Source organism: Neomonachus schauinslandi, chromosome 4, assembly GCF_002201575.2.
Source record: "Neomonachus schauinslandi chromosome 4, ASM220157v2, whole genome shotgun sequence".
Lineage (NCBI taxonomy): Eukaryota > Metazoa > Chordata > Mammalia > Carnivora > Phocidae > Neomonachus > Neomonachus schauinslandi.
In genome coordinates, this window is record NC_058406.1 from 57,272,730 (window position 1) to 57,296,175 (window position 23,446).

At 41.5% G+C, this 23,446-nt stretch overlaps 1 protein-coding gene across 1 annotated transcript in view; it reads right to left on the bottom strand.

The window, feature by feature from the left end:
• Nucleotides 1-22,875, bottom strand: part of PTGER3 (prostaglandin E receptor 3) — a 31,518-nt gene extending 8,643 nt beyond the window's left edge. The window contains exon 1 of the mRNA XM_021678113.1: nt 21,952-22,875. Within this exon, the coding sequence (XP_021533788.1) occupies nt 21,952-22,845 (894 nt within the window). The 5' untranslated portion in view covers nt 22,846-22,875. The remainder of the gene's footprint in view (nt 1-21,951) is intronic.
• Between the last annotated feature and the right edge of the window lie 571 nt (nt 22,876-23,446).

Consider the following 23,446-nt stretch of genomic DNA (forward strand, 5'->3'; position numbering starts at 1 on the left):
ACATACACAAGCCTTCTGCAGAACTCTCACCTCCTTACATACAACTTTCTTGAAACATTCTCTTCCCTAAGATTCAGGTGCCAGAGGTACAGGTTGCCACTTCCCAAATATTCCCAAATATTTAAGTTGCCATTTGATTTGAGTTTCTCATTAATTTCCCTGCTACCCCTCTGGGTGATCCTTTGGGGTCTCTTTTACGGCTCCTGTTTCTCTACCCATCTTGAACATGTCAGCATTTTGGGGTTCTATCTTAAATAATGGGAGGTTGCCTCCCCTTCCTGCTGTGGGTGACCTCTTCTACTCTAATGACTTCAAAATCCTTCTGTGCACTATAGGCTATACCTCTTCTCTGAGCTCCAGGCTGATTAATTTGGCTGCCTATAGCACAGCTCTGTCTAGGTGTCTTACATCAAATTCAATAGGCTCAAAACTGACATTTTTATCTTCTTCAAAGCTGCTTCTCCACCAATCCTGCCTATTTCAGTGAACCCAGCTCTCTCAAACAGAAACCTAAGAGTTATCTTTGCTTCATCTTGATTCATTTCTCTCTGTCTCTTTCTTGTGTTTCTCTCCCCATTCTGCCTCATTATCCATATTCCTCACATCCAATCAATCACAAAGTCTCCCGTTAACTTCCTAGTGTATTTTTTTAAATCTATCATTTCTCTTATATCCACTCCCATTGACCCTAAACCCAAACCACCACCATCTCTTATCTGAACTACCACAATAGCCTACTACATGATTTGTTACCCGCCATTCTGCCTACAAAGGATGCTCCTAAAATGGAAATTTTACTGTGTTATTCCATTTTGAAAAGTTCTTCAATAGCTTCTCATTGCCCAGAGTAAAGCCTTTAAATGAGCATTCAAGACTCATCACCACTCAGCCCCTGCTGAGCTCACTAGCCTCACCACTCTTTACCTTCACATCTATATTCCAATCCCCTTGAACTTCTCTGAGTCCTTTAAAAGTTCATCTTGCTTCTGAGCTTTTACAAATGTGGATCCCTAGGTCTTATAACTCTTATTTCCTTTTCTACTTGACTAATTCCAAGTTATTTTTTGTGTAGACTTGAAATGTCAATTTACCTGGTGTTTCCCTTGCCAAAAGCCTAGTGGATAAGTTTTAATATGGACTCCCCAAATTCGTTACTTCCTTTATCATCCCTAAACATTTTATATTGTTGCTTGCTTTTATTTTCAGTCTTTCTTTTCTTTTTTTTTTTATTTTAAAGATTTTATTTATTTATTTGACAGAGAGAGACACAGCGAGAGAGGGAACACAAGCAGGGGGAGTGGGAGAGGGAGAAGCAGGCTTCCCGCCGAGCAGGGAGCCCGATGTGGGACTCGATCCCAGGATGCTGGGATCATGACCTGAGCTGAAGGCAGTCGCTTAACCAACTGAGCCACCCAGGCGCCCTTCAGTCTTTCTTAATAAACATTGTTACAAGAGTAGAGATTATTTGGTCCTTTTAGGTGTATCTGAGAAAGCACCTAACACAGAGTATATTACATTGTAGATTTATAAATATTTTTTAATTAACCAATGAATGAATGGTAGAAAGTGTACCCCCTCCCATTTGGGGGTACCAGATTCTAGAATTTTTATCTAATGTACAAATCCACCAATATTTATCCCTATTCAAGTCTTGTTGTTGTTGTTGTTTCTGTTATTATAATTAGCCAGGATAACAGCTTCAATTAAGGTACTAATGGGTTATAAGTACATTTTCTTATCACTCATGATTTTAAGTAGAATGTTATATTTACAGCAGTAACCTGGAATAAGCTGGAGAGCTGGGCTGTAGAATCAATAGGAGAAGCAAATATTTAAAATAAAACATACTGAATCTATAAGAAGGGAAGAATTCTTGTTGTGTATTTAATAACAATTTTTCCAAAAATATACCTCAAGACAAAACCAAAATAAAACATGCATATCAACACAGTCTTTAGTAAGGCTATTTTCTATCAGTTTATAATACATCATAAGTTAAAAGTTCTTTTATTACTATAAAAATGTTACATAGGGGGGCGCCTGGGTGGCTCAGTTGGTTGAGCGACTGCCTTCAGCTCAGGTCATGATCCTGGAGTCCCGGGATCGAGTCCCGCATCGGGCTCCCTGCTCGGCGGGGAACCTGCTTCTCCCTCTGACCCTTCCCCCTCTCATGTGCTCTCTGTCTCTTTCATTCTCTCTGTCTCAAATAAATAAATAAAATCTTTAAAAAAAAAAAATGTTACATAGGATTCTAGTGTTCCTTGCTTATAGAATTCTTGCCCACAAATATGAAAATGTACCTTATACGTATGTTATAATAAGTATTTAAAATACCCTTCAGAGTCTAACAGATAACACATCAATATTAGTTTAATTTACTTGTAAAATTCTCTGCAAATGTTAGGCTGCTAGTCGGCGTCAGCACAGGAACTTCCAAACATTATGTGTAATTCATTTTCCCTTTCCCCAATACAAAACACCTCTTCATAAAATTTACCAGCTTTCTTTATAGTTAACTCTGGTGGTGTTGACTGTAAACAGGGCCTAAGTAATTGTGCAGTGCCAGATCCACAACAGGAGGGGCTTAAGGTGTCATGCATTGACATCACTTTTTCTTTGACATTAAAAGGAACATGCTGCAATTTCCCAATCATGGCAGGATGGTCAGTATCCAATGCCTCAACATTTCTAAAGAGAACTGTGCTATTTTTACTGCTTGTGTGAAAAAGCTGCCACCAAACATTTCTGCTGACCCTTTTTTCCTTTTGGGTCTACCAAGTGGCAGCATTGAAGACATCGGCTCCTGCATCCCACTCAGCTCGCTGCTCTGCTGTATTAACAGGGATGAAGGTGTATAGTAAATGGTAAAACACTCAGACTTACTGACTTATAGTAAGTACTATGTAAATATTAGTTGTTATATTTTTGTTATTCTTCTTCAGATTGAAGTATTGAAAGGAAACATAAAAGATCCCCTCACTGTTGCCTCCTAAATACGTGGAATCTGATTAGGAAGAATGTGGCTAGGACACCACAGAATGGTAACTCGTTATGTCCGTAGAGACACAGCTCCCTTTTTACCCCCACTATTCCTTGAGATTCATGTAGCAGCCTCGTCATATGCCTTCACAATCACTCCTTCCTTTCATGCACCATGTATGTGGCTAGTGAAAACTATCAAGTGCCATGTGTTATTTGAGTGATAAATGATAAACTTTATTTTTCAAAATGTTCTTCTGAAAAGACTGTGTTTTTTGTTTTCAGAAAATCAGACTTTACAGATCACTTAAAGTACAGTTAGTGCTTACAATTTTGTACCAGGTTTGAGGAAAGTTTAAAGAAGACTGAATTCACATTACATGGGATGTAGGAAAATGGAAACTTGTAACCTGCTCATCTTCCATGGTTTGCCCCCTCGGGCTGCTTTTGTCTCCTCTGTTGGTTTAGTTGGATTCAGACCATTTGGTCCAACAGCACAGTAACTAATAGGAACCAGAGGAAAGCAAACATGAGGAGGAAATCAATTTTTCCCATGACTCAGAAGCCAAACTCGTATGAAGACTATAGTTTCCTAAGAGAAGATAATCAAATCCCAACAACCGATCCCATCAGCTCCCTCTCTCCTTACTTGTGAGTTCCATGAAGGCATTTTTACTGCACTATTTAGCTTCCTAAGGAAGATCTTAAGCAAGTAATTATAAAATTATTCCTCTTACTATCTGAGGGACTTTTATTGATTTCATGTTAAAATCTATATTTGATGTAAGTATTTTCATAAATGTTTTTGCAGGAATTGGTGAATAGATGTTATTGGCATTTCCCGCTCCCTACCCCACTGGACGAGAGCAGTTCTGTTTTTGTCTGTTTCTCTAAAGAAACTTTTTGAAATAGTTTCTCCAGCTGAAACAATTGGAAAGTCAATGGCCTAATGCAGCTCTGTCCAAAAGAAATATAATTCAAGCCAAATGAGAGCCACACATATACTTTTAAGGTTTATAGTAACTACTTTTAAAAGAAGCAAAGAAACATGTACAATTGATGTTAGTGATATATTTTAATTTACTAAATATATCTGAAATACTATTTCAATATGTAATCAATATAAAAATTATTGAGATATTTTACTTTTTTTGTACATAATGTTCAAAATCTGATGTGTATTTTACACTCTCAATTTGGAGTTATCGCATTTCAAGTGTCCAGGAACGCATGTGGCTAGTGGTTCCCACCATGGACAATGCAGGGCTACTGCTTTATACTTTTTTTTTTTAGAGAGAGAGGGAGCGAGGGCACACGTGTAGGCATGACCTGGGAGGGAGGGGCAGAGGAAGAATGAGAGAGAAAATCTTAAGCAGGCTCTACACTCAGCATGGAGGCAATGCAGGGCTTGATCTCACAACCCTGAGATCATGACCTGAGTCGAAATCAAGAGTCTGACACTTAACCAACTGAGCCACCCAGGCAGCCCTAGGGCTTTATACTTTTTGATGGCCTTTCACATATATTCTTTCAATTAAACTGCATAGGTCTCATCACTCTAGTGTCTACTGTTGGCTGCTGACCCAACATCCATTCTTCCATCTCCCCTTCTCATCAGTACATGTATTTTTATTGGAGTCTGGGTACTTCAGAGCTGACCTCATTGCTAAATACTAGAATGTGTCTGGATCCAGGAGGATGATGTGAGCCCCTACTAGGCAATGAGATCCAAGAGGAAGTTCCTTGAGGATATCTGAGGAAAAGTTTCTACATTTTTAGGAGTGAGCCATAGAAAAACACAGCTTCTTACTCCTGCTAGAAGTGAACTAGAAAGCACGTACACTAGCCTCCAATAATAAACAGGGGATACATTCCAAGACACCCAGTGAATACCTGAAGCCACAGATAGTACCAAACCCCATATATACTATGTTTTTCCCTATATATACATACCTATGATAAAGCTTAATTTATAAATTAGGCACAGTAAGGGATTAACAACAATAACTAATAATGAAATATAATAATTATAATAACATACTATAATAAAAGTTATGTCAATGTGGTCTCTCTGTCTCACAGTATCTTATTGTACTGTACTCCCCCTTCTTCTTGTGATGATGTGAGGTGATAAAATGCCTACATGATGAGATGAAGTGAGGTCAATGATGTAAGCATTGTGACGTAGCATTAGGCTACTACTGACCTCCTGACAATACGTTAGAACAAGGATCATCCGATTCCAGACCACTGAAACCGTGGACAGTGAATCTGTGGATGGACATGGGGTTAGGTTGCTATACTACCAACCATCCTAAAACCTGAGGGGAACAAACCATCGACAGGATGAGGCCAACACGGCAGAATGCAAAAAACAGGACAAGCCTTGGTACTTCATGACAATGCTAAACTTCTGGATTAACCAACTCTGAAGGCTGCCCTAACTCTGGATTTGCAGTTAGGTTTTATTATTCTGAAGGCAATATATTATATCATCTCTCATAACAACTGAGGGCAAAGTAATTATACTGAAACTTTTGAGCATCTTTTGAAGCCTTGTTTTTCCCTTTCTTTGTTATTTTTACTGTTTCCCTATTGTTGCTAAAATTCGTCATTGTTTCATTGTTTTCCCCAGGGCACCTTCCTAAACATCCTTTTTTGTTTTTTTCTGCTTTGGACACCAGACATTAGAGTAACGGTTTCTAATGCTTCCACCCACTGCTTCTAATTAACGTCTCTCTCCCATTACAAAAACAGTGTTGTGTCTCCCATTCTTGTCTAACCTGAAGGTAGTTTTTAATCTTTCTAAGGATTGTTATTACTAACAACAACATGGAAAAAATAAAAGTAACACATAAAGGAAAAGGTATGTTTTCTAAAATGCTCACAAGTTGTACTGCATAAATACTACCCAATATTCATTAGACACAGCTGTCTTGGTAGCTCTGGCATCAAGAATACTTGGGTTTGATTTGCTCAATACCATTTGCAAACTCTGGACCTTAAAGCAAGTTGCTTCCCCAACAAGTGAAAAAGTAAAGTAAAATAAAATAAAATAAAGAGATAGATATCATCCACCTTGAAGGATTTATGTGAAGATTAAGTCCATGTAATATATGTAAAACTCTAAAGGCCAGGATTTATATGTCGATTTTCTGATTCCAAATCTAGTGTCTTTTTCACTTCATTACAACTTTATTTTTTTAATTTATCCCATAATCACTTATTGAGTGGCTGCTATGGGCCAGGAAAATTGATAGACTAATAAGGCAAAGGCTCTGTTCTTAAGCACTTTACAGTGTACAGTGAATCAGACAAATAAATGAATATTAACAAGAGGGAGGCCATACAGTTTAGTCATTTATCACATAGGCTATAAAAGCAGACAAATCTGGATTTGAAAGTCAGCTCTGCTTTTTGTTAGCTATGTGATCTGGGAAAGTTACTTAACATCTACAAACTGCTTTCCTCATCTGAAAAAGGAGATAGCAGTATCCTCTCAGAGTGTTGTTGACAGAATGAAATGAGATGATGTCTGTGAAATGCTTAGCACAGTGCCTCCTGTAAAGTAAGCATTTGTCTACTGTGGACAATCGTCTTCAGTGCCATAATAAATATTATGACAATTGTAAATAAAACTGTGCATAATTAAGTGATCAGAGTATACACAGGCACTATGCAGTACAGAGTAAGGCATTTAAATCTGTCTGTAGGATCAGGAAAGCATTGCCTCCTAAAATAGCAGGTACTTCTGGAGAGTTTTAAGAGATAGAGTTCCTACTGCTGAGTGGGAAATTGTGTGAATCATCCTAGGAACTGCAGATTGATCTTGATGACTGAAGGTAAGGATGCTGGGGGAGGGGGAGAGAGTGAGTAGTAAGTGTGGCCAAATTCAGGATCTCAAGGATTCAGCTAAGGAATCTGAAGCCTTTTAATCTAGGTGAGAGGGTGCTAACGTGTAATATGTCTGAATTCCTCTAAGAGAGTCCCTGTGAGCTCACTGAAGTTCGTTTGCTAAGGCTCTTTCTCTTCTCCACAATTATAAGAAAAAAAAAGATGAAAGCAGGTTTGCAAGACTCCCAATTGCACTATATCATGCTGCAAGTTTTAAAACTGTCAAAACAAATTTTCTAATTTTGACTGTAGTCAAACACTTTCCCACTAAGCAAAGAGAACTCAATAAACAGTTTTATTTGTTTTATAAATAGTTGAGTGAAAAGAATAATATTTGTGAATTTTACTAACTGGAAAATGTTTGTCTAGTAAAACTTTATCACTGTATGTGAGTGTGCTAAGCCTGAAAAGACAGACCACTGGATTAAACTGATGTCACTCCTTTACAGAAAACACCTTCTACACTGTAGGTATCGTGTTGAATGGAAACTTTGAAGAGTTTATTGTAGGACAAGTGAAAATTCTCATCTCTATGGGATTTGCACAGTATTCTCTAGAAACCCAAGCTCCTCAGAAGGCCAGCCAATTAATGGGTCAATGAGATTCTGTAGGAAATCTTTAATCCCTGTGATTATCTGACCCAGCCGATTTGTGTGATTTTTTGACTGTTCTCATTCAACCTGTTCGTTTTTCGTACAATTTCAATGAATTAATAGGACAGTGTCTTAGTAATCCAATAAAAGCAGAGACAACCAATATGAAACAAAACATTATAGCACAAAAAAGCCTCGTGTCTGCCAATTTCTAGGGGTATAATCGGGGAAAGTTGTATAACCCTTGGGCTCTTAGAATGTGCAACCGAGAAACAGGGATGAAGAACACCACACTGATAAAGTGTTGTGAAGATTAAATTAGATAATATCTTAAAGGGCTTAACACAGTAATTCTCAAGTACTCGCACGTAGCAGGCATTGAAGAAATATGTCTTTTTGTTTTGTGCATCTCTTCGGCTTCCTGTCCTTTGGTCTTCTTTCCACTCCAACCCAAAAAGTGACAGGCACACACACGCACGCACATGCGCACACACCCATGCAGGCACACACAAGGCTTGAAAGATACAGTGTTACTGTCACAATGTTTCTTTTTTTTTTAATGTTTTATTTATTTATTTATTCATGAGAGTCAGAGAGAGAGAGAGAGAGAGGCAGAGGCAGAGGGAGAAGCAGGCTCCCTGCCCAGCAGGGAGCCCAACGTGAGACTCGATCCCAGGACCCTGGGATCATGACCTGAGCCGAAGGCAGACACTCAACCATCTGAGCCACCCAGGTGCCCCTGTCACAATGTTTCTGAAAATGAATTCAGTGGTAACAATGAACCCCTGCCTGTTCTTATTATTAATACCTCAAGTATGAAGAACTTTTTCTGCTATTCTAAGTGGGAGAAAAATCCCAGCACTTAACTTCCCACTATCACCTCCTACCTCAAAAACAAGATGCTGCAGGTGCCTGATCCTTCTTCTGGTGACCTCTTGATAATAGCCAGTAGGTAAAAACTCTAAACTATAGCAGTCAGGTTTGCACCCAGCACTCTGAGTCTTGAGAGAGTGAGACAGGGAAGGGAGCTCTGAGATGGCGGATTCATCCCAGCGGCACGCAGCAAACTGTCTTGCAGCATGACCTTGGCAGTGTGGTCTGATGCTCAGCATCCAGAATAGCTCAGCATCCAGACCCTGCCTGTCTTCCAAACCTGGCCTGCCAGCTTCTTATGGACCCCATGAGCCCTTGATATCCTTTTCATAATATGCCCCATGTGCTTGGAGTCAGAATCTGTTGTTTGTGACCAAGAACCAAGTTTAGGGAGGAGACTAGAGCTCTGAAGTCAGAAGATATTCCCATGCTTCCTGAAACTGATCTATGGCATAACTTAATTAGAAATAGATGCTACAGAAAAAAAAAAATTCAAAATGTTTCTTCATGTCTTTTATGGAACAAAAGCTAATATTTAGAAATATACTTCTGGATCCAGGAAAATCCTCAGTCTATTCTTGGAGGAAATTATTACCATTAATAAATTCAAAATCTGCCACCCAGCATGTTGGCTGTTAGCACATCCACTGATTTATAAAGAGAAAGTTGCCAGATTAACATCAAACCCAGACTACAACTCACCCTTTATGGCAACATCAAGAAAGAACTATTTTCTTTGCTGGTCATCTCGCTACGGTGTTAATAAGAGCGTGAGTTTTCAGAGCCTCATATGGCCACCTCTGTTCCATTGTAAATCTCACATTGCCTTCTTTACTCACTTCTGGACAATTCTCTGAGCCTAAATCTTTAATTGTGGCCTAAAATAATTTACATTAGTCTTTGGAGATGAAGCAGGGTCCTGAGACTTTATGTCATGTATAACTGTTTCTTGTATTTGCAAAACAAAAAAAAAATTATAATAAAGAAAAAAAATGTTGAAACAGTGTTTTGAGGTGACATAATCACTGAAATATTGTATTGCTATGAAAGCGAAATGAAAACCCCACATGCAGACTGTAAATATAAACCTATTAACCAAAAGCTTTAAAAAACAAAAAAACAGCATAGGACTTTGCCAATGAGCTGCAAAGCTATGCCTTAAATTGATTCCTTAGAAGAAGAGCCTGAGTTGGGGATTCTGACACATGGCAAGAAAGAAAAAAGATACAGAAAAGAGACAGTCCTGGCTTTAGTCTTCCAGAGGGCCACCTCCAACCTGACATTCCTGCAATTTATGTGAATCAAGCAATCCTCTCCCTGTCTGTCTCTCTACTTTTAAGCTTAGCTTGGTCTGGATCTTCTTCTGGAGATCAGGATTCTTGTGACATCCTATTATTTCATAAGCAAACTTGCTTACTTCTCTTTCTCTGGGTGACTACTCTGATTTATGTCTCAGGGGAAAAAAAATAGCACCCATTAGATAGAACTTAATCCTGACTCTGCCCATTATTAGCTGTGTAAGCCTGCAGTAGTCACTTCCTTGTTAAGGAGCCAAAGGGAAAGCCTTTTGCGGACAGAGAGCCACCTTACTACCAGAGGCCCAGAGAAGAAGAGAGGACCCTATTTCTTGTCAGAGTCACAGGGCAGGGATTAGAGACATTTCAGAATGTCTTATAAACTCAATCTTCAAATCCCTTTGTGTGAATACATCCACTTCTCCAGCCCAAGCCCAGCTGTCATCGCCTCTCACATGGACAACTTCAGCACCTTCTCTCTGGTCTCCCTGCGCCTTACTCTTGCCTTTCTGCACTCCAGGACCTTTCAAAAACATAAGTCCAATAATGTCACTCCCATGATTCAAACCTTCTAGCGTTCTCTTAAATTAACATCAAAACTTCTTAGTATGGCCTGATCCAGTCTGACCCCCAGCACCCTCTCTGATCTCAATTTACAGCACTCCACTCCCTCCTTCTCACTTCCCTTCAGCCACTCGAGCCTTCTCTCTCTCCCTCAAACACACCAGGTGAGGCCTTCGCTGTTCCCTCTGCCTAGAATGCCCTTCTTGTAGATCATCCATACCTGGTTCTTTCCTTCATTCAGGTCTCAGCTTAAATGCTACCTCTCAGAGGTATTGTTCCCTGACAATCTATAAAAGTTCCCTAGGCTTCCTCTGTCACATCACGCTGCTTTATTTTCTTAGCAGTGTTTATCACAATCTGACTTCTAGTGTATTTGTGGATTGACTTTCTTCTTCTACTAGAACGCATGTTCCTTGAGAGCAGGAAACTAGTCTATGTCATTACTATAGTTTCAGCATCTAGTACTGTGCCTGGTGCATAGTAGATACTCAACAATCACTGAAAGCATGAATGGATAAATGAATTCTAAATGGTCCTCAGCTTTGATCCAATGTTCAAAATTGACAATGGAAAATAATACTGCTATTTTAGTCACAACCTCAAGTCTCTCTAGGGAATCACTCAGCAGACAACCCATTCCTTGCATTCCTTGAGGAAAGGGCATGCCGTCATTCTGTCGGGTTGTAACACAGTACCTGGCACACAACTGATATTCAACAAAGTGTCACTTAAATTAATTGTTACATCATGGCTTCTGCCCCTGACATTGTCAAGATAATTTCATGCTATTTTGCCATTCATAAATTTAGTGGAATTCCTTGATACCTAACACAGAAGTATCATATAACCAAAAAAAAGTCTAATTAAGTTTAATATTGTTCCATATAAACCAAGAACTAGCGTTATCAACACTCCAATTCAACCAACATAAGGGAATTGAAATTTTTATAATAGAAAGAACAACTCAAGATGAATTGAGCTCTCTGAGGCACCATGGCTTGGAGAAAAGAGCTTGTACTTTGACTCCCAGCCTGGCCACATACTAGCTCTGTTATCTTAAATGAATCACTCAACCTCTTTCAGCTTTCATTTCTTCATTGTCTATAAGTAGGAGCCAGTATGCCTACCTCTCAGGGTAACTGTAAGAAATTGAAACAAACAACTGTTCGTAAGATAGAGCCCAGCATAGTACTTGGCTATAAGAGAATTCTTTGTGCCCCATGAAAAGCAACTAATTTCCTGGATGTAAAGGTGTTCAAAGTTTAAACAATCTCACCAAGAATATTCTAGAAAGATATCAAACATTAGATGAGTTGTTTTACTAAATGACCTTCATAAGCCAAGAGATTTTATAATGTGAACCCTCTTATTTTACAAATACGGAACAGAAGTATAGAAAAGCAATACAACTTGCCCAAGATGAAATACAAATTCCTATTTCTAATCTTCAAGGCAATCTACAAATGCACTTCTCTCTCCCTCATCCTTCAATCCCTTTTGACCATAACATTTCTTAACATTCTCAAACATATTTCAACAAAAACAGATTTCCTTACCATTCCTAGCACACCTGGTTCAATTTTTTTCCTCTGTGCATCTGCACAGACTACCTCCCCCCTCCCCCAACCAAGTACCAAACTATGTCCATCCCTTCTTTTCAAGCAACACTAAGGGGGAAAGAAATTTTCTTTACTAATGACTCTACATCTCCATCTGACCTTAGTACTGGTGGGCTCTGATGCCCTGCCTCTCTAATGCAGGAAGCAACAACGGAGCGGTATTTCTTAATACATAAAGTAGATCAACTCACTCCCTCACACAAACCTCTTAGTTGCTTTCCATCATACTTAAGATGAAAATATAAACACCCAAACAAAACCCACAGGGTTCTGAATAGTTGGCCCTGCCCACCTCCCTGGCCTCACCTTGAAGGCTCACTCCAATATGTCCACTGGCCTTCTGTCCATTCCTTTGATGCTTCCACTCCTTCCCACACTGGACTTCACACACTGCTCCTTTTTCCTCTAAGTATCATCTTTCAAGATTCATCATAAGTGACATTTTCTCAGCAGACCCTCCTTAACCACCCCACATGCCACCAAGGGTTGAAGAAGGCATCCTTTTTGACACTCTCCCAAAGCACCTTTTTTTCTTGCCTTCATAACATGCTTATTGTTTTAGTAATATATGTAAGGGGATGCAGAAGCTATCCCCCATTTCTCTATTCAGGTGGACAGAGCAAGTCACATCGGAGCAGACCTCACAGAATAAGAAGCAATTGCTTTGGTAAATGTAGAATGAACAGGTTACTTAGTGGAAATTGGTGTAACAAGAAAATCCACAGAACACTCCTGGTACACACCACTGATTGCTTAGGAAGAGGTAAACCATCATGCTTTCTGGAAAAAAAAAAGGAGGGGTTGCTGACAGACTCACCTCTTCTCCCAAGATTTGAAGCTAAGAAACATGGAGTAGAGTGACTTTGGCTACATTCAGTGGTGGGAAAAGACATGGAAAGTCTTAAAAGGAAATTCATTGGAAAGGAAAAGCCAACTTCTCAGGAGGTGATCTGAATACAACCCAGAGACTAAGGACCCAAGAAGGCTGGTTCCAGACAGTATGTGGCCTGAGGCCAGCTGCCCTCTGGATCCATAAACTGTAGCACAGTGGTTATCCTCTGGGTAATCACTGCTGAGCTTTGTGGCTGTAGCTATGGGTGTGAATCAATGTGCTCTCTGACAATGGCGCCCAAGCACAGACCTACTACAGCCTGGATAGGGACGTGCTTCAGCAGGGCCTCAGAGCTGCAGATGACCAGTAGTATTGCCCTTCTGCCCGGACAAGGGAGCACCATGTGGCAGTGAGAGCAACCATGGTAATGACCCATCAGCCTGGTGACATTTATTTATTGCAATCATTTTTCTTCACTGTCTGCTACCTCAGGAGATTGAAAGCTTCATGAGAGAAAATTGTGTAGCACAGATTACACACTGTTTAATAAGAGTGTCATTCACCTAGAATATAATGTGAACAGTGCCCCCTAGAGTTGCATAACTGCTCAACGCGTACAATCATCTGAGTCAGCCCTGGTCACTACGGTACCACCAGGGTGAGCAGAATAGCAGGCACACAGCAAGCCCTCCAAACATATTTATAGAATGACTGTATAAAAGAATGTGTGAAATACTTTGTTCACTTGCATACATTTCCTCTGCCTCTTCCGAGGAAGTCTTTGGGTGTTTTCTCTTTCTCTGCATCTAATACAGTATGTCCACAAGGGACAGTTTTATCTATTTCAAGCCACAGGAAGTCAGAGCTGAAAGGAATGTTAGAGTTGATAATAGTTTTTACTTTACTGATGAGGAAGGGAAAACCAGAAAGATAAAGTGACTTCTATCATGTGGTGGTAAAGCCTAGGCCAGAATCCCGGTCTTTTGCTCCCCAGTGCCTTATTCTCTCTGGGGCCCTCACCTACTTCTCTAGTCATCTTCTTCTGTTTTCATGAAGCAGAGAGGAGTGCTCACGGGGGCATTTCATCACTAACTGCCACTCGGGCCTTAGGACTGTTGAGGCACAGGAATGCAGATGTGCATGTTCTACCAGACCCACGCAAGGTGGTTGGTAGCAGGACATTATCAGGGAAATTTCCTACATTGAGACCATGGTGAAAGCTCCACCCTACTGTCTGGTGAATTCCCCCACATGCATCTTATGTTTTACAATCTCTCAGCATTTTCCACATTAACAATATATTTCTTTTTCCAAATTTTCCTGAGTCACACCAACAGAAGCATATTCTCAACCACAGAAAATGACACTTATAAAGTTCAGAAGGTAGGAAAAAAGATCAAATCTACTTTCAGGAATCAAATATTTTTCAGAAATATCAAAAGATTAGTGAGAAGTATATCTTTTAAATTACACTTGAATTTTTGGACGGTCAATAATTCTTAAAGTAAATAGGCTTGGGACGCGTAGGTGGCTCAGTCAAGCATCTGTCTTCAGCTCAGGTCATGATCTCAGGGTCCTGGGATCAAGCCCCGCATCAGGCTCCCTGCCCAGAGGGGAGCCTGTTTCTCTTTCCCTCTGCCACTCCCCCTGCTTGTACTCTCACTCTCTCTCTCTGTCAAATAAATAAATAAAATCTTTAAAAAAATTTTTAAAAGTAGGCTTCCAGCTCTAACTTGACCTTCTATTTTTGTATTTTCAAGATTTTAAAAAATAGTACAGCTATTTGTACTTCTATTATATAACTTTTGCCTAAATTAGCTAATTTCCTTCTTTCTAACAGAGTTAAGGTGTGAAAAATCAAGCCTCCTCTTCCATCTCTGCCACTATCTTTCATTTTTAGATTTATGGTTCTTCAAATGCCTATCATATGGTAAAGTAATATTATACATGTTTAATAAGTTCCAAAATCACTCAATGAAATGTCTTTCTTATGAATGTTGCCCAAGGGACCATCTAGGAGGGCCACTGGATGGGAAAATCATACTCTGTGCTATTTATAGACCACAAATAATATTAATGCCTTGTCAGGACCTGGTCAAATTGTGAGACAATTTACAACTCTGCAATTCTCATGCTTGGGCCTCATTTAAGGATTGTGTAAACTCAGTCTTAGGCTGTGAGCCTAAATTCTGTGTAGTGTCAACATTAGTGGTCATCTGTGAAGAGAGGAGGACAACTGAGTTGCCAAATCTACCCTTCAGAAGTCTGCAGAACAATCTGACCAATGACAATAACAAGATGAACAATTAATTTGACTTAAACATTTATGTGAGGACAGGTAGGAGTATACAAAGGAGTCTCCAACTGGAAAAACAAGGGGGCACATTATGGACCTGTGGCAGAGGTCTTCAGAGGGCAAGGTAGTGGTTACACCTCCACATCTAGGGGAAGGGGAGATGGGACCCAGAATGTTTTAGACTTAGAGAGTTAATGAACTGGTAGCCATGAGGGGAAAAGGGTTCCAGAGCTGACAAAATGGTGGCAGGGGTAGGGGAGAAGGGATGAATTATAATACCTTGTAAAAATTTATGCACTTGAGATGGACCATTTTTATTTTCTTTTTTTCTGAAAAAAAAAAAATCTGCACCACACATTTTTCCCCCCAGTGAACTATAACTAACTGAGCTGTAAAACATCACTTGTCTCTTTTCTTCAGTTTCCTGGGGGAAAGGTTTATCTGAACACAAGAAATCAACATTATTATCCAGTAAAACATCATAGTGGTATTCATAATATTAAAGGGATATTCCTAATTATTCTCACACAGATTTACGTTGGTTTTCATTACAATCCTGTGAAATGGGTTGGGTAGGTGTTTTTATTCCTACTTTGCCGAAGAAAAGCAAATAGTTCACAAAGATAACAAGTAAATTGTCTAAAGTCATACAATTAATTGCTTATGTAACTGGGACCAGACAGTGTCTTCTGATTTGGGTGCTTAGATAGTCAAACAATAACCATATATTGGGCATACCTTGTATGGTATGCAATTATGACCGTTCCAGGGAAAAGAACAAGACAACAAGACAGATACTATACCTGGCCTCAGGAGGTCAATTAACCAATATGTCCGATGAAGTGTGACTCAGTCTAGGACTGGGAAATGCAAGGTAGGTGCTATGGAACCAAATGGCCAGAGCATCTGACCAAATCTAGAGAGGATGAAGGAAGTCTTTTCCAATAAAATGACTTCTAACTTGAGACCTTAGACAATCCAGGAAGGGTGACTGCTCGGCAGCTTTCAGTTGACTGCAGGGTGAAGTGGCCAATGAAAAAATGGAGAGACAAGAGTTCTGATTAAAGAGCACAGAGAATTTCTTGCACTCTAAAATGCTACTCTGTGTGTGTGTGTGTGTGTGTGGTGTTCCCCTTGCTAAAGAAGTCACTCATTGTCCAACTGTCATTTCTGCATATGAATGAATTACTGTAAAATATGGGCATATATTTAGGCGTCAAGATAGAAGGGGAACCCCAAGGAACATCAGGCTCCTTTGGTTATCTTCTTTAATCTATGGAAGTTGAAATTTTCTAGGGAATAAGGCATACTTGAGAGGCCATCTAATAATCCTCAAGAAGTATGGTGGGAGATGAAATACAAACCTCCTATTTAGCTCTATGATAAGGAATTGAGGAAAATGGGGGAGTCAAAATTTGACATGTTACAGTTTTAGACCTTCGAGGTGTAAATATGGAACAAATGTGGGGCACCTGGGTGGTTCATTCCGTTAAGCGATTGACTTGGTTTCCTCACTTCATGATCTCAGGATCCTGAGATGGAGCCCTGTGTTGGTGTCCATGCTCAGCCGGAGTCTGCTTGAAACTCTTTTCCTCTGAACCCCCCCCCCCCCCGTTCTCTCTCTGTCACTCAAATCAATAATAAAATCTTTAAAAAATATATTACACAAATGTAATGAGTTTAAGGGAGGACTTCCCTCCCAACTTCCCTGCCACGCAAGGCCAGAACTGAAAACTGAAACATGACCCGGAATCCCTCACTGCCACCCCTCAGCACCTGAGAAGGAATCACTGTCTGTTACAAATGTGTGCAACACATATTCCTGAAGGTTATTCCCAGGAAACTGAACCCATGGAAACTTTCATAATTGATTTCTTGACCTTTACACCTTTTTCAAAAGAGAAAGGCCAGTGAGTCACAATTATGTTACAACTCTAGACCATCTGAATTTCTTCAAATAGAACAGCTTAAGAACTGTTTAATTCTTGGCTCTCTCTGTTATACTCAAAATAAAAAATCTGTGTTTTTTAAGCCCTGATTTATCTCATTAATCTTCAAGTTATATTGGTTTCTAGATACATCATTTAGATAATCCACCATCACCATACGTACTTTGTCTAAAACCCCAGTGACTCAGGAGCCCATTCTTACAAAAAAACAATTGGCCATCAAGTCTCCTTTCCAAATTTCCCATTCCTGTTCATTGAACCATCATTCTTCCCAGTAAGAGAACTTGAGAATAACATAAATGGGAAAAATATCTTAAATGTCTATAGGTCCTACCTCCATACTTTACAGATAAGAAGATATATATAAGTTGCTCAGGGCCCACTATTAGAGCTAGAATTCCTGTCCTCTATCTAAGCAAAAACAAACAAATCAACAACAAAAACTGAAAATAAATGAAATCTAGTTCTAATATTCTCTATACTTGTGTTCTTTGAATGATGTAAAGAATAGTGGCAATCTTACAGGATGCAGTTAAATGGGATAATGGATGTGAAAATATTAACTGCAATGAAGAGGATAGATGCAGAAGAAATATTTGTCAATCAATCACTCCTTAAATCAACCATTTCTGATAACTTTAGTTCTCTATTACCTTTCCTTCTCTGACTCATCTCTTCCCACTGTCTCTACACTAAAGCCCTAACTGACTTGCAAAAGCAACTCGTAACTGATCTCTCTTTCCCATTTTCCAGCCCAAATCTATCCACACACCACAGCCCTATCAATCTTTTAAAAACTCTCTCCCCTATTCAGAAACCCAAAATAGAAGTCCTATGGTTTACTGGCAAAAGAACGTTGTCCTCATCCCATGTTCATCCTAACAACCTCAGTATGATCCCATAAACCTTCTCAAAGCATTTCCCCATGGTTCTAGTGGACACGCTCTGTTCTGGTTCCTGGGCACACTCAATTCTCAGCTGCAAGGTCAAGCTCTGCCATCCCTCCTCTTCCCTGAAGTCTACACTGCTAAAGTCAGATGGACATTCTTCCCAGAACCAAAGGCACTAATTACATAAAATCTTGCATTGTTCTCTAATTGTTTCACTCATAAATGTGGGGTTTCTGCTTCTCTGAACAGATTATAGTTCTTTGAGCAGTTTTCAATAATTCTACTTAATATCCCTTCCACAGTGCCTAAAGTATATTTTAATAAACAAAGTAAAGAATTCTGAATAATCTCAATTCTTATAAAAACAAGTTAGAGAATATTTTTTCCTGTAATGCCAATTCACATTTGTAATCATTTTCCCTCAAGCAACATCCTAAATAAGGGAGAAATTTACAGGCAGAGAAAATTAACAATTCCATAATACTTTCCTGTACTATAAACAGGGTTACCTCTGTAAATAGTCTATTGCATATATTTGTCACACATGGTATATTTAAAGCAAGTTTCATTTGTCACAATATATCAGTGATTCCTTAAATTTAAAAGAAGTCACATCCACATTGTGAAATATCTTCTTGAATTGAAGCATCCCTATTTGCATTTGTGGATACAGAGCAGAATTCGCAGGCTCAAGATTAAAGGCAAAAGTTTCTACGGCTGCTTTTATCCAGTTCCAAAGTTGTAGAAGAGAAACTTTGTTCCTCAGACTTCACTTTTCACAATGTTAGTTTTATATTTACTACTTTTTTTTTAAAGATTTTATTTATTTATTTGAGGGAGAGAGTGAGCGCACGCGAGAGAGAAGGAGCAGGGGGAGGGGTAGAGGGAGAGGGAGAAGCTGACTCCCCCCTGAGCAGGGAGGCTGACCTGGGGCTCGACGTGGGGCTCAATCCCAGGACTTCAGGATCACGACCTGAGGCAAAGGCAGACGCTTAACTGACTGAGCTACCCAGGTGCCCCATATATTTACTATTTTTAAGAGAGTGACAGTGTTAGCCACATTCCACCTGTTTGGGGAGGGTCAGGTTTACACAAAGACAAAATGTACTCATGGCTTTTGGTGAACAACACCCTGAGGTGATTCCTGTTTCTAGAAACTTGGCTATCATGTCCAATAACTGGACTAGTTGGTGAATTTGGATAAAAAAATAAAATAATAATAAAAAGTCAAATAGATTGCATTGCTGAGTCAACTGGCTGATTCCAATAGGATTTGATGCCACATATAAACATAAAGCGACCACAAATAGTAGATCATCTATCACAGTGACATCATTTCCCACTGTATTCTCAATTTCACATCTCACATTGTATTTTGTGAAGTTTTTGGGAAAAAGAAAAAAGTAAAAAAGTTTTGTTTACACCATGGATAAACCTCTATTTAAGTATTTATGTAACAGAAACTTGTTGCAGGTTAGACGTTTTCTTATTACGGGATCTCTTCTCTGCTAAGTTTTCCATCAGTAACATTAAATATTATTATAGTTGTGATAGTCTTCAAAATAAGATATACTCAGGGTCCTTTTACGTAAGGAGTGTGAATAATTAGATTACTATCCTACACCCAACTCAACAAAAACTAATAGGGAATCTATATTTTTCTGTAGTTACAAAACAGACGTAAAAAAAGATCTTTCCCTTCAACATTAACACATTAAAAATTCAATTCACTAAGTTCTAGTGTTTTTATTCTTACAATTCCCTAACCTATTAAGAAAGCAGTTTTGCCAGTTTCTTTTCTTTGCAATAACTTTTTACTGCAGATCTTTCTGAAGATAGTTGAAGGTTTATCTTCGATGGTGCACAAAACAGAAGACAGAACCATTTCCTTTGGTTTAAAAAATACCTACTTTGGAAACCATGAATTTCTCCTCTTTGATATGATTACATGTTGAATTTATTTCATTTTCAGTTTAATGTTTTTATAAGAACTGAATCAATACAGTGTCCGCTAAAAAGTTGCAAACCAGTTAATATTTTTTGAATGCAGAAATTAAATAGGACTAGTTCCAAATATGTCTTTCTTAAGAGAGTGAGTTTTGCCACCCTAGCTTACAACTTTCAAAACTGATCTAAATTCTTAGGGCTACCAATCCCATGGCATTAGAATCAAACTTTTGAAATAAAAACACACTGCATAGTTTCTCTTCGTCTGGTTAACTGTAGAGGTAAGCATTTTATTCATATGATTTAATTGCATTTCTTTTAGGATATAAAGTGTGTGATAAGAGCAAACTCAAAGAGCAAACTCAAAGATATAAAGTGTGTGATAAGAGCAAACTCAGCCTCAAATGATAGCTGTGAAAAATTCAGATACTCTGTTTGCCTTTAAAGTTATGTTAATCGGGCGCCTGGGTGGCTCAGATGGTTAAGCGTCTGCCTTCGGCTCAGGTCATGATCCCAGGGTCCTGGGATCGAGTCCCACATCGGGCTCCCTGCTCCTTGGGAGCCTGCTTCTCCCTCTGCCTCTCTCTCTCTGTCTCTCATGAATAAATAAATAAAAATAAAATCTTTAAAAAATAAAAAAAATAAAGTTATGTTAATCACCACATTAATAAAGTGTTTATTTTTTAGAACTCTTTCCCCCTTCTGTTTGGCCACCTATATATCTCCAACCATAGAAGTAAATATGCCTAAAATTGGTGTTGGTCTTGATAAGTCATGGTGATGTCATCAGCCTGAGTTCCAGCTCCTGGAACGCAGAACTGTGACCACACAGTGACTTGTGAGCAACTAGGTCCCGACATAACTCTCCTTGTCACCACATGTCACTGATCTGGAGCCCAGACTTGTACTCTAAATATACTACACCAGTTAAACACAGGTATTCTGGGATACCTGCTTTGTCAAATGCAAGGGAGAGTGGGAAGGAAAAAGGAACTAAGGTTCTGTTTTTAAATACAAGGAATTTAAAACTAAATGTGGTGCACAGCAAGGTCAATATACTTAATACCACTGAGTTGCACACTAAAAAATGGTAAATTTCATGCTATGTATATTTCATCACCAAAAAGAAAAAACAATGTGAGAGTGGTTCTGAAAACCGTGTCCATGGGTTTCAGAAGTTTTTCACAACTGAGTAATAACGTTCTAGGTCCAATATATAATCGCCTATAACTCTGCCACAATGACCAGGTCACTCTTTCTGCCATACCTCCTTAGTAAGCCAGGCTACTTGGAACCTAAACAAATATCCATTTATCAGGTATTTCTAAACAACACTTAGCCACAGAAATCTCTAGCTAAAAGTACCACAGAAGAAAATCTGGAAAGTACCAGGTAAGGTTGGGTGTTACAGAAGAAACAAGTGTAAGCATCACGTGCTCCCAGGCTGTGCCCCTCTGTGAGGAGCTAGGAAGTGCCGAAACCCCTACCATCCTAACTCAGGACTGGCCTTGCCGCAGCCCTGCATGTTCGGCACCAGGGCAAGCACAGCCTGGTCACAGAGTTCCCAGGCCTTGGGGTCCCACTGACGGAATGTCGGTTCAAACACTTCCTAGAGGGTACAGCACCCATTCCAAAGGGCTGAGGCAGGCTGCAGCGGCAAGATGTGTCTTCACTCTCCTGTTTCCAATCAAGAGTGAGCCTGCAAGAAAGGTTAGCCCAGCTCTGCTGGGGTAGCGCACACAGCCTCAGAAACTTCTAGACGGCTGTGCCTGCCTGCTGTCGCAGGTAGGGTACTTCCGCAGCCTGAAAATCGCCTCAGCTTGCAAGAGGTATTGAAACTAAGGAGAAAACGCATAGCACCAGGCTACGGTTGTCTCAGCCATTCAGCCCCCACTGCACCCATTAGAAACCCGTATCTCTGCACAAGCACTGAAATGACAGCTGGGCATCCTCCTACTCTCTCTGATTAGAATGTGAGCAGCCCCGTGGTCTCCAGTTGTGCATAAACAAAACCTAACACGATGCCTGGCACTTGAAAGGTGCTCAGCAAATAAATGAAGAGCTCAACTCTGAAGCCACAATCAAGATGGGGGGGCAGAGGCCTCTTCAGTCCTCTGTGGTTGCAAACACACCCCTGCAGAAGCTGCCACATCCAGAGGTTTCCTTTGCCCGCCGCCACGCACACCCACCCTGACCTCCGCACTCGCTGGAACTACGTACCAGCAACGGCGACCAGCAGACCGACAGCACGCACATGATCCCCATGAGTTGGATGGCCGTCTCGGTGGTGATCCGACCCCACTGGGCGCCGGACTGCGACACCGTGGCCTTGGCCCGGCAGCGGGACACCAGGGCCTTAATGGTGGCCAGGTTACAGGCGAAGGTAACGGCCAGCGCCGAGAGCCCCAGGAAGGCAAAGGTGGAGGCGAAGAAGATGTTGCCCCAGTTGTGCGAAGAGCTCGTCCCGTTGCCCCCTCCCCCGGTGCTAATGAAGCACCACGTCCCGGGCCACTGAATGGTGTACTGGCCTACGCCCAGCACCGGTAACAGGGCGAAGGCGAGCACCGCCAGCCACACGCCGAGCAGCACGGCGCGGGTGGCGCGCGTCTTCATGTGGCTCGCGTACCAGTGCGGCGCCCGGATGGCCAGCGCGCGCTCGACGGCCATGGCGCTGGCAATGAAGAGCGAGGAGAGCCCAAAGACAGTCATGGTCAGACCGAAGAAGGTGCACAGCCTCCCCGACGGGTCGAGATGCTCCCAGCGCTGCTTGGACAGGTACACGACGATGACCACCGGGCTGGTGAGCAGTTGCCCGACCAGGTCTGTGAGCGCTAGCCAGCCGATGCACAGCAGGAAAGACTTCTTGCGCTTGCTCTCCCGCCGCCGGTAGCTCCGCGACACGAGCAGCATGGCCAGCGCGTTGCCCACGAAGCCGGTGATCAACATGGTGATCGGGAAGGCTACCGACACCGAGCCGCAGTCCTCGCGGGGGTCCCGGGAACCCGTGAGGTTGCCCTGCGCCGCGGCGAAGCGCTCGGGCGCCCACATGCCCGGGTAGGAGTGGTTGAGGCGGGTGCAGAAAGGGGCGCTCCCGTCGCCCCGGGTCTCCTTCATGTTGGCTTCGAGGTGAGGAGAGGACGGCGCCCGGAGAGCAGCAGCGGGAGCTGGCGGACGGGGCGCGGGCGGCGGCGAAGGTCGGTGTCCACCCGGACTGGGGCTAGGGCTGGGCTGCCCTCCATGATGCGGGGCGTAGCCGCCGCCTCACTTCTTTCCTCTGGCCGTGGCGCCTGGGCTTTCAGGCAGCCGCGCCGTCTGCTCGGGGAAGCCCGTAGCTCCGAGGCGCGCGAGGTGCGGGCCCCTTCTATAAGGCGGCGGAGGGCGGGGCGCCCGGGGGTGTGGGCACAAGTGCGCCGGGAGGAGGATGGAGAAGCAACTGCGCGCGTCTCTTGGCTGCTGCGTGACCGGTGTCCTGGCCGCCTGGCCTGGAAACTTCCCGGAGGACTCCGTGCAACGACTCCTGGCCGGACGAGACGCCTAGGCAGTCCTCCCTTCGCTGCGCCGCGCCTCCTCCTCTTCTTTGTCAGAGGAGCGGCCGCGGGCGGCCCGGGCTAAAATGTCTCCCTGCGCTTCCAGACCCCAGGCAAGTTGCCAAGGCCGACCTGAGCGCCCGCCCCTCTCCTTACCCACCCACCGACGCTAATGTAGGGACCGGATC